The sequence below is a fragment of the Macrotis lagotis genome, chromosome 1 (assembly GCF_037893015.1).
Source record: "Macrotis lagotis isolate mMagLag1 chromosome 1, bilby.v1.9.chrom.fasta, whole genome shotgun sequence".
Taxonomy (NCBI): domain Eukaryota; kingdom Metazoa; phylum Chordata; class Mammalia; order Peramelemorphia; family Peramelidae; genus Macrotis; species Macrotis lagotis.
Genome location: NC_133658.1, coordinates 167,133,466 through 167,145,842, shown reverse-complemented (window position 1 = coordinate 167,145,842; position 12,377 = coordinate 167,133,466). Strand labels below are relative to the sequence as shown.

General features: G+C 34.9%; 1 protein-coding gene across 1 annotated transcript in view; it reads left to right on the top strand.

The window, feature by feature from the left end:
• The window catches only part of LOC141504384 (centrosomal protein kizuna-like), a 44,564-nt gene that overhangs the window by 25,365 nt on the left and 6,822 nt on the right, over positions 1-12,377 (top strand). Inside the window, exon 4 of the mRNA XM_074209338.1 lies at positions 2,183-2,279. Within this exon, the coding sequence (XP_074065439.1) occupies positions 2,183-2,279 (97 nt within the window). The remainder of the gene's footprint in view (positions 1-2,182; positions 2,280-12,377) is intronic.

Sequence of the window (12,377 nt, the reverse complement as noted above, 5' to 3'; positions counted from 1 at the left end):
TGTTGACTATTATTTACATTTATCATTCATTCAAAATTACTGTATATAGATATATCACTAGATATAATTACAGTCTTCCTGTCTACAGATGCTTGTGTGGCATAGCTGGCCAACTGTTGTCCAGAGTACCAGCATGCCATGGGGGTCCATAACACAAAAAAGTTAAGCCCCTGATCTGGTAACCCCATTTTATAGGTGATCACACAGCTGTTAAGTAATAGGACCAGCTCTCTTATTGGGAAAACTTCCATGAATTGATGTAGAATGAAGTAAGCAGAACAAGAGAACAATTTATACTATAGCATTAAAACTGTAAAAAGAAATAATTTTGAAATAATAAATAATCAATGCAGTGATCAAATATGATACCAGAGGACTGATGATAATGCATGCCATCCACCTCCTTTTTAGATTTTGCAAGGCAATGGGGTTAAGTGGCTTGCCCAAGGCCACACGGCTAGGTAATTATTAAGTGTCTGAGGTCAGATTTGAACCCAGGTACTCCTGACTCCAAGGCCGGTGATCTATCTACTGCGCCACCTAGCCACCCCACTGAACCACCTAGCCGCCCCCATCCACCTCCTTTTTAAGAAATAATTGACATATATACAAAATGAGACATTTTTTGTCATAGGCAATATAAGAATTTGTCTTGCTTAACTATACTTATTTTTTATCAAGATTTTGTTTGTTTGTTTCCCCCAGTGGGAAGAAGGGGGGAAAATAAGTTATTGATAATTGGAAAAAATAAAATTTAATTTAAAAAAGCACTCATTTTCTGTATAAAATTGGCCAGGTTCAAGATATAAATAAATTATTATCTATAATTTTTGTACCACCTGAGACATTCCTTAAATATTTTTATACTATTAAATATTTAGCAGAGTAGTGGTAGTTGATTAGCCTAAAATAAAGTTCCTTGTCCACAGTCACAAACTGAGTTGAATTCAGGGGATATGTAAAACAAAACTTAGTGTCCATACTGGCTAAGTTACTTTTTCCATTTGACCACTCTGCATTATTTACAATATTTTCTTACATTAAGATTCTAAAAGTGCTTCATATTTAGTGTGTGTTAATGGAGTTGTAATCTAACTATCTTCTTATTCATCTCTTTCAACCATTATCACATTTAAGCTTTTTTTTTGGTAAACTACTAAATCTAGTATTAGTAAACTAATGATCTAAAGAAAGAGAAAGAATAGATATTTGTTGAGGAAGGAAAAATATATGGTACAGATTACTATATTTGATATCAAGAAGTCTTTCTAGTAGGGTTTTCAGCAAGATGTCTGACTTTTTTTTTTTCTTTGCTCTTGAACTAGTTATGAGACTAATGCCTTATGCCTCAGGGTCCATCTCAGTAACCTCTGACTCATTAAACTCATTGATATTAGCAATGTTCTTGACAGAGGTAAATTTTCATTAGAATTGTTTTACTATTGGGGTTAAAAATGGACTAAGCTTGTAGATTCTGCAGATTAGAAATTTATCAGATTCTTTTCTCAAAGAGGCCTCTCTCTGGTCTGTATTTCTCAGGAATTAGCTGTTGAGGAAAAAACTTGTAGCAAAAATATACAGGAAAGAAGATCATAAAGATTCAGGAGTCAAGGATTCCGTCTACAGGCTAGGAGCACCATGGTGACAGTTCACCAGACTCCTGGGAAAAGACTGACTTTTATATTGCCCAGCAGTGACCTTTCAAACTGGTTAAGGAGTGTCCTTGGTGGGTTTCAGTGGGAAATGCATTTTGTTATTTTCAACTAGAAAGATAGGGCATTTAGCATTGAGGTTTGAGGGTGAGTGACATAGATAGTTCAGTCCAAGCAAAGTCTGTCATTTTTCAAGTCTGGTAAATGATCACTGACCATGTATTATAAAACTTATTTAATATGCATTGATATAAAACATTCATAAGGCTTCTCTAGTCATTTATCGACATTCAGACTAGAGCATTTATGGTTATTTTATTCTCTCCTTATTGTTACTTTGTCTAAGTATCAGAGTCTACAGATAATTCCACCATGGGCTTTCTACAATGTATGAAGGTTCCTTATTTTTGTGCCTTAGTAATCTCTTCTCTTGACAGGGTTCTCAAAGTTATTGTGTCTTTTTTTATTCATCTCATTTTATTGTTGAGGATCAACTAAACATTTATATTTAGCATTTTTGTTTATCACAGGCTTGAATATTGGCAGCAGCACTTTCAAGACAAAGACAAGTAACGAAATTGGTTCAGAAGCTAGTTTTTCATCTAGTGAAGGAAGTCCTTTGTCAAGGTAAAGTCATTTGAAAAGCATTACATTTTTAAAGGCTTTAACAAGATGAGAAATGTCACTAGAAAATGAATAAAACTGACTATATATTATTTTGTTTAGAAACTTGATGGAGGGTTAAGTCTTGTGTTTTTGTTTATGTAAAAATAGCAACTTAAACTTTAGTAATACCTTTGAAAATATTTGCACCAAAGCCAGGTATTGTTTTGCAGCTGTTGTTTTCTCATTTTAAGACTCAATTGACATCTCAGTGAACCACAAATTAGCGTGTACAGCTGCTCGCAGTAGGGCTACTTAGAGACCAGACAATAGAAGTTGTCAGGAAAAGGGCAGATATAGAACATAAAGTCTTCAAAAAATAAAGAGGTACATTTCTCTTTTTCTAGAGGCTTCTGAGATATAAACTAGTCATAGTTGGATATTCATTTTTGTTTTCCTTTTTAAAAAAAATTCTTTAGTGCTAGACTATACTTTTATCTGCCTTTTACTTTCAAATTGAATACATTTAATTAATTACTTAGTTTTCCTAAAGGATACTGTTTATCTCTTTTTTATATGTGTTAATCTAAACACTTCCAATTCTTACTTTGTTGTTCCCCTAGTTTTTCATCAGTGTGAAATTCTAATCAAGCAGTAATAATCAGGTTACTGTTGGGGAATCCCTAGATAAAACTGTAGAAAGCCAAAATATTCCTTTGCTTTAGCTTAAATGTTTAAAGAGAAATTAGAGTAAAGTCTGTGGTGTACTATAGCCTTGTGGGACTAAATATTCTTTATAATATTTCTATTTCAAATAACTTGTAATGTTATTTTTAAACTTATCTGTTCAATTCAAATAATCTACATTTTATAAAATCATATTCTGAAATGTTTTTTCAAATTAAAAGTTTTATTTTAATTTCTATGAAAATATTCAAGTTTTTTTCTAAATAAAGATAAGGAAAATAGATTGATTTTAATTAAATTCTATTCTTTGTAGAAACTTGATAAATTACAATATTCGGATTAATACTCTGAATTAAAATTTTTTTTATTTATATTAATAGTAAATGTATTTTTCTATATAAGTAATGCTTAATATTTTATCATGGGTAATTTTTAAAAAGAGCTTTTTAAATAATGATTCAATAAATTAAAAGCATGAACCTTTCAGAGAGGAAGGGGAGACAGTAAATTCTCCCAATACTTTGTTTTTACCATGGGAATAATCCTACAAATTCTTAATTTGTAAAGGTTATTTTGTTTTTTATTGAATCTATAAATTGGGCAAATTAATTCATAAACTTGGTCATTATACATGGATTTCAGCAAATTTTCAATTATGTTTCTAAATTTTGGAAACCAGGTTTTATGCAATTTTAGTTTTATGTTCTATGGTGCTCATACCTGTATCATGCACACTAAAATCATGTTTTGTTGTTTTTTCTTTAAGAAGAATACACTTTATTATTATTGCCTAATAGTTTTTTTCTAAACAAATGACATATAATACTTAAATAAAAGCATGATTTGTTAGGAATAGTTGATTCTGAGTACTTGACATTTATTCTATACTGAGGAAATCTATAAATTTAGTGTTTGGAATCTTGTTTTTGTTTTTAAAGAAAAGAAACATGCATATTATACCAGGGAGTTCAGGTTGTTGCTTATTTGTGATTGGGACACACTGATATTTCTTCAAGGCTTACATTTAAGGATTCCACTTATTGCAGTCACTTCTTGTGCTTTATTGCTTTTACAAGTGGTCTCGAAATCCAGTACTTGAGAATAAACATAACAGTGCAAGACTGCTGTAGTACTTTTAAAAATTCTTCTTTGCTCTATTTTGTCAGTGAGCTGATGAGTGACCTTAAAAAAGACCCTGTTGGACCTAAATAAAAAATGGCTTCCTCTGATGTCCTAGAGACAATAATTATGATGTGCCAGTTAAGCCCAAACTACAGCTGAGGGATTTTACTTTAAAGCAGAGGCTTGGGCGCAAAAATGCATTTATAGCTCTTTGTCTGGCACCTCATTATGTGTGGGCCTGATTCATTAAGTAATTGGTTTGCAGTTGTTTACATGAGTATTAAGGCTTTCTATTCAGCAGCCTTTGAGAGATACATTGTGCAAATGTTGCATGTTATGAATGCAGAATGAGGGGCAGAGGACGAGTCCTATTGGCTAAACACTGCACTCTGTTGAAAACCAAGAGAAAGAGATTGGGTGCTGCTTTGCATAGCAATGACTTTCTTAATAAGCTTTACAGATTAATACACACAAGCTATAAAAGATGCAAAGAGATACTCTTAGCACATTTATACATGCTCATTTCATTATTATGGAAGTGGAGATGGGAAGAATTGAGTTCTTTCATAGTCAGTTTTTCAGTGCAATGTCTTCAGTGCATGAGACTTAATAGAATCCGATGTTTATTGTATTATAAATCATGGGGAAGTAGGCAGATCTGCAACAGTTTATTATTAAAGATTCTTTCAATGTAAATCTTTTTCTACTATTGTATTTCCTACAGCAAAATCATTTTGTGGTTGAGTGGGGATGAAAGGCATAATGTACGAAGGAGTGAGTCTTAATAGGAAACTGCTCTCTGAGTAAAGACCACTTGTTCCCTTTTGTTCAGAGGTGCATGCCAGAGCTTCCTCTTCTCTAACAAACATTGTCTTGTTTTACCTTCACCAGAAAACTATTTTTACTCTCCTGGATTCATTTACTCAACTGAGAATATATTTTAGCAGTCTGACATGTAACTTAAGTTTAATGGTTGGATAGAGATAACATTTTTCCAAAAGAAAAGAATGTGCTCATGTAACATAATTGCCTGGGGAAAAGGTATCATAAGTCACGCCTGCATCTCCCTGGAAGAGCAAGCAGCATGCTATGTGTGTGGCATTTTATAGCCTTGTAGCAACAGAAACAGCCAGTGGAGGTCACTAGCATTCTAGCTAATGTTGCACTGTAGTTCAGTGATTTATTTCTTCTTGCTTGATTGACTTTGTCATTTTTCTGGATTACATAAACATGGCAGAGGATCAGTAAATAAGCATATCTGATTTTAAAGGCTATTTTATGGCTATAAAAATGTATGTGTATAAATATATGCAGTTTTTTATTTGTCTTAACAAATAAGTATTATCTATAAATTCTATCATAGCAACTGCTTTCTATGGGAAGTCATAAATTTTGTTTTTTGCAACATAAATAATGCACAAAATCACACTTATCTTATTAATGAAGTAAGGTCATTAAGAAAGTTGATAACAGGATACCTTTAAAAGGGGACAATGTATCTTAGTGTAAAGAACCTGGTTAGCCATCAGGGGGCACTCAGACTTTATAAAATTAAAACTTCATGCATTCGGTTACTCAAAACTAGAAAATACATTGGGATTTTCTTTTTCTGTTTTTCTTCTTTCTATAATTCTTACCATCAATGCTCTTTATTACTTTTAAATATTTCTAGGCAATCACCAGAGAGTCAGAAAACAGACAAAATGAATAAAATAATTAACAAGTATTTATTGTCCTTTCTTTTCCCCAAACTTGTTGCACTTATTTTAAGCTCCATAAAAGTATTTGGGATCTTGCTTTTTCTCATAGCAAGGCATATTATCTAATCTTTATAAACATTCTATAAAATCCTGTGCAGTATAAACCTTAGACTGATAAATGATGACACAGCCACAAGAATTTACCTCCTTTTCCCTCTGTATCCCATGGACAGGCTTGCAGGTATCAGGGCACCTGTTTTCACCCACTTTTTTTCCCAACTCTCTGTCCCCCATCTAAATTCCTGTACATGCCTCTTTTTGGATTTTAGTTTGGGGTTATGTTGGGTGAATTGAGGGAAGTCGCATTTGACAAGTAAAAGGAGATGGAAGAAATTTAGTGGAGTAAGTGATTAAGGAATCACTTATGTACTATTCTAGGTGTGGAAGAAGTCAGGGCCAATAAACACCTCTATGTTTTAGGCTTTGTATTAAGTACTAGAGATACAAAGAAGAACATAAGACAATTCCTGCTCTTAAGGAACTCACAGTCTCATGGAATTTACAATTTCTAATAAAAAGAAACTAAAAAACCAGAAAGGTGGGGGCGGGTAGAGCTCACCTTTCTTACAGCAGCTGGGATGGGAGATGTTCCAAAGAGGGCTAATTCTCTGAATTGGTTTCATCTTACAAAACAAATTTCAGGATTTGATGTAGTGCAGGAAAGCAACTGGGTGAGAAATGATGAGGACAATTCCCTGGGTGCCATCCTTAAGTAGAGGAAGATGAAGAAGGAGCTCCCAGATGTCCACCTACTATTCTTCAGCTAGAGGCAAGGGTTGCGGAAGAGGCTGAGTTTTCCTGGTGATTTCATCTTGTTGAATGAGTTTCTGAAGTCCAGGAAAGTAGCTGGGTGGGAAATAATACTATTAGAAGAAATGCTAGAATCTTCAGCAGCCAACTGATATAGCCAGCTATATCTAGCTCTAGATATAGAACTAGAAAAGGCCTTAGAGGTATCTTGGCCAAGCCCTTAATTTTGTAGATGAGGAAATTAAACTACAGAGAGCTTCAGCTACTTGCCCAAAGTCACACAGGGTTTAAATGGCAGAGCCTGGATTTAAACTCTAGACATGTGACTCCAATATACCGTGGTGCACATTTTCAATTTCATTTTCTCTTATCAAGCATCAATTTGCCAACTTCAAGAAGAAAATTAAAACTGCCAACTATTACACTACTACAACACACTTTATTCCTCACCAAAGATGTCCATCCTCACGGAAGTTGCCAACCCATGAAAAGGATTTTTTCTTGGCAAGAATTCTATTCCCTTGACACTCTGGTCAGTAATTCATTTATTTGGTGATCATTCTAATGAAATGAAGGGTACAGGTTCAATTCTGAAATGAACAGTAATAAAAAAAAATCCTTCCATTCAGCATTTAGCAGATATTTATTGAATACTTAAAGTATTGTGTAGAAGTGTGCTGGGATTGGGGGCAAGGTTTATTGATCAGGACATCCCAAATCCCTAAGTCCCTTGAGTTACCCCAATCCACTTGATGAAATTAGAAAAATGCTGAGCAGGTGGAAACAGTGAGATTGTTAAAGTTTTTTTCCTATTCAGATTTAGGTAGTTACATTTACATCTTATAAAAGGTGAGCTCCTTACCGATTTTGAAGCCTTTTTAAAAAAATCTTATAAAGGGTGAGTAGCTCACCTCCTAGGTGGACTTTCTACAGATTGCAAAGTCAGGTAAAGAAACATTTCCATTTCACTGTTCCTTGTGGAAATACAAAAAAAGTTACTGAATCATTTTGAAGAAATGAAATGACTGAGGAATCACATATATTCATGATGAAAGGCAAGCTAGTCAGTCCTACAGAATCCTAAAAGATAATCGTCCATAACAGTCATGAAGAAAGCCTTCTGTGAAGGAATAACCTAACTCTTGAGAGGGAATTATACTTCAGCTTTTCCCTTGTGCATCATCCAAAGTATAGTGTGGAGAAGGAGATTTCTCACTTTCCACTTAAATGGAGCTGAAGAAAACAGGCCCGAAGATTCTAGGTTTGGAGTAGATTTGAGCTGAGAGGAGGAGCAGATCCAGGACAATGTCCACCACTACTAATCCTTTGATATCAAAGAGGACCGTATTAACCAACTAAATAATTGGAGGCATGACTTGCACAATTATGTTTATTATAGTGAGGGATATGCTGTGCAAGATATCTTTCTTATTTGCCTATCCCAGGACCTGATTTAAAGGAAACAGTTCTATTGGAGATGGTTTGGCTGCTGCAGGAGTTTCTTGGTCTTAAATTGGTTTTGCTTCTTTTCATATCATCGAGGAACCATGGTGCATCATCAACTTCAGGCAAGCATCAACATGTACTATCTAGTGACAAAATGTGACTTCCATGTATATACCAACCTGTCTCTCAATGGACATTTTGACCTTCCCTCACAGACCTTCCTTGGTTTCTCTTCCTCCCATATCAGTGAGAAACCACAGTGCACCCCCCAATGCCAGGCAGTACTTATCTGGCAGCAGGATGAGACATTCTTATGCATCCTAACCTGTCACTCAATGGACCAATCTTCAGTATGGTCTTTCCCCTCAAACCTTCCATCTTTGACTTGTGAGCTACTCATCAGTATGATGCAATTAGCAATAGCTTTAACACTAGGACAATGTCAGCTTGTTTTTCATAGACTTATACTGCTCCATTGTCAGTATATTCCCTAGAGCTCAATCTCAAAGGACAGCACCAGAACCATATTTGTAAGAAAGTACACTGCAGGTTTGTAAGCAAGAGATTTGTTACTATTCTTACTAGGCCATTTCAGTTAATGCCTTTGCTTCAAAGCCAAGTTTTAGGAGTGCAGCCCCAAAGAGAGCCTTGAACTTTAGATATTTGCCATTTTGTGGATGTAGGTTGGAAGGCTATCCCCAGAACGGGTGCTCATTATGCAAAGCACTATGCTAACCTATGTGAGATACACAAAGACATACATGGTCTTGACCTTGTGAAATTTGTAATCGCTATTTGCCATAACTTCCTATTTACCAAACACATGCATATGTATATGAAAAATTCAAGAGGTAAGTAAAGAAATTGGAAGAAAGATGTACTTCTAACACCTCAGAATATTTCCATTCCCTGGCTTATTCATTATAGACATAATAGATGTAAATCCGTTTTCCATCCTACAGCATTGTGTGCCTTCTTTTTTTTTTAATTTAAGGCATTGGGGTTAGGTGACTTGCTCAAAGTCACACAGCTGGGTAATTATTAAGTGTCTGAGGTCAGATTTGAACTCATGTCCTCCTGATTCCAGGGCTGGTGCCCTATCCACTGTGCCACCTAGCTGCCCTTATAAGTGTGCCTTCTTATAATGTATAGAGCTAGAAAAGATCTCAGGAAATCAAAAGGTCTGTTCTTTCTTCCCTGCTCCCCTTCTCTGTCTTTAGCGGGCCGTTATAGTATAATCATCCTGATTTCAAGGTGAGATACCTTTCTAAATACCTCCATTCGTAGATTTCTACTCAACATTTGTCTATATTATCATGACTTTTGAAGAAGGAAATCTAAGTAATTTTCAACCCCTCACTGATATTCTCTTTAAATGTCTTCTCTACTACAAATTTACCTCTTTTTCCTTCATGATAGCCTATGTTTTCTCTTTCCTTTCTAACTTCTATAGCCTTAGTTCCATTCACATCTCACAGCACCTGAAACAGTGTTTAAACAATTCTTGAAAAGTTCCAGGTTTGTCCCACCTTCCTCCAGTCCTTAATGTCACAACTAAGGTGTCTTCTCATTTTGACAGTGTACTTTTTATCTTCTCCAATATCCCAACTCCCTGCTTCATAACCCTTCACCAGACTAGCAGAAGTAACATAGATCTCTTGTTTTTACCTCTATGAGGGTTTACTCATTCTCCTATTTGTAGATTTTTGGGATGGAGAAGTAAGTTTTGTCCCCTTCTTCTGAGAATTTAGCTATAATTATTCTTATTTGTTCAGAATATCTTTCTTTTGGGATTGAGATGATTTTGAATGGTATGGCCAGAGCCTGCCCTAGAAAATTTTGTTAAATTAACAAAATATGGGGGTTTTGTCCTACTTTTTTCTCACAACCCATCTTCTCAGTTGAGGGAAAAAGACATTTAGCTGCCTAGGCTGTTTTCTTGCTGTCACCTGCAAGTCAACTAAGGTATTAATTGAAAAATAAGATGTTAACTGACAATGGCTTATGATGTATTCCCTTCTCAGGCATTTCATTTTTTAAAGGAGATTCTTTAGGACCTCTTATTCCTAAGGCCCTTAGCATCAAAGATTTATAGTGCAAAGTATAGCGATCTTCCCATGGGATGTCCCCTACCAGACTTCTGCTAGTTAAATCTACTAATTTTATTGTCCTAAAGCAGTTTTTTAAAGGAATGTGGGGGAGAAAGTAAGAAAGGCAGATGACCATTTCTTCTTTTTGTGAAAGAGAACAGTCTCATCTATACATGCCCAAGTCAGTATATACACGTTTATAAATGAAGACTTCACTTTCTATCAACAGTCAGCAACAATCACTTCTGACCTGAACTTTACCCTCTTTACTCAAAGGCACATTTATGTGGTACTTTCTTTTTTTTAATGTAGTACTTTCTTTATCTAGTCCTGCCATTCCCACTCTTCATCCTTTTAACTTACCCTACCAAGAACAGACTAAACCAAGTATTTTTGTTCCTTTTCAAGCAACTTCTTGATTAAATAGACACCACAAATTTCCCACAGATGAAACTTCAACTACTGTTACTTCACTCTTAGATCTTTTCGTTCAGTCATTGTTATTTTCTTCTGGTGATAAGTTTTGTTTTTGTTTTTGTTTTTTAGGTTTTTGCAAGGCAAATGGGGTTAAGTGGTTTGACCAAGGCCACACAGCTATGTAATTATTAAGTGTTTGAGACCGGATTTGACCCCAGGTACTCCTGACTCCAGGGCCGGTGCTTTATCCACTGCGCCACCTAGCTGCCCCGTGATAAGTTTTTAGAAAGGCAAATACAATTTCTGATTTCAACTACAGTAGCAAGAAAAGTACTTAAATTATCTTTTTGTTGATCAAAGATGCTCAGAGTTGGAGCTTCTTTGAGACTAGAATTGAATTCAGTCCAATTCCTACTTGAAAAAGAATTTCTGTCACATCATGCCCAACAAGTTCAGGGCTTGCTTGATGGCCTCTGATGTAACCTCCTGAGTCAGCCCATTCCACTTTTGGACTGCTCTATTGTTGGAAAGACCTACATCAAACTCAGTTTTACCTCTTTGCTACTTCTGCTAGCTGTTTTCAGTTTTGCCATCTGGACCTACACTTAATAAATCTAATCTCTATTCCACATGTTAACCCTTTAAATACTTCAGGATAGCTCTCATTCCCCCCCTGGAGTCTTCTCCACAATAACATCCCCCATTCCTTCAATATAATCTCATGATCAAGGTCCTTCGCTTTTTACGTCTCTGGGTGGTCTTTAGCTTATCAAGTGTCTTTAAAATATCCTGCAAGGAGATGAGCATGGTATTCTAGATGTGGTCCAATCAAATAATAGGTTCTGCATCTTTAGCTGATGGATAGTTTGCCTTTCTTTTATATTCCTAGTACTTAGAATACTGACTAATATATCATAATCACTTATTCTTATTGACTCACTGACTGATAATTTGGCCCCATTTTTGTTTCTATTTACTGGCTACTCCTAAAGAATGAAAGCATTTTCCCCATGAATCTTTTCTACTGGAAAGATTATATTGCTTTAAAAAAATTACAAAGTAATATTCATGAATGTTTCATGGCTTCTCAATTAATGAATTTAAATGTTTTAATTACTAGTAGTTTTCCATGTCAGTATAGTTCACAGGAGATACCTCTAGCTACAAAAGTTAGGGAAAATAATTGGTTTTATCCAACTACTCAATACAAAGAGATCCTTTGTTATGCATTAATTATGCCATATTTATAAAATGATGCATAAAATGTTTAGTCTTTATGGTGAAAAGAACCTCATTTCCATTGTTTTATTTAGTCCTGACTCAGTGAATTTAGTATAAATATTCTTATCAAGATAAAAAGGGGGAGAACCCATTTATGCAAAAATATTCATAGTAGCCCTTTTCATAATGGCAAAGAATTGGAAATTGAGGGGATGCCCATCATTTGGGGAGTGCCTGAACAAGTTGTGGTATATGGTTCTAATGTAATATTATTGTGCCTTAAGAAATAATGAGCAGACAGAAAAACCTGGAAAGATTTATATGAACTACGACAAAGTGAAATAAACAGAACCAGGAGAACATTGTATACAATAACAGCATTATTGTACAGTGACTTAGCTGTTCTCAGCAGTTGAATGATCTAAGTCAATTCCCAAGGATTAATGATTTTAAAAATGCTATCTGCCTTTCAGAGAAAAAAAAGCTTTCCAAAAAAAATGGAATCCAAATGTAGATTGAAACAAACTAATTTTCACTTTCTGTGATTTTTCTTAATGTTTTTCCACCTTTGGATCTATGTCTTTCTTATACAACATGACTAATTGGTAATATGTTTGTATGATTGAAAA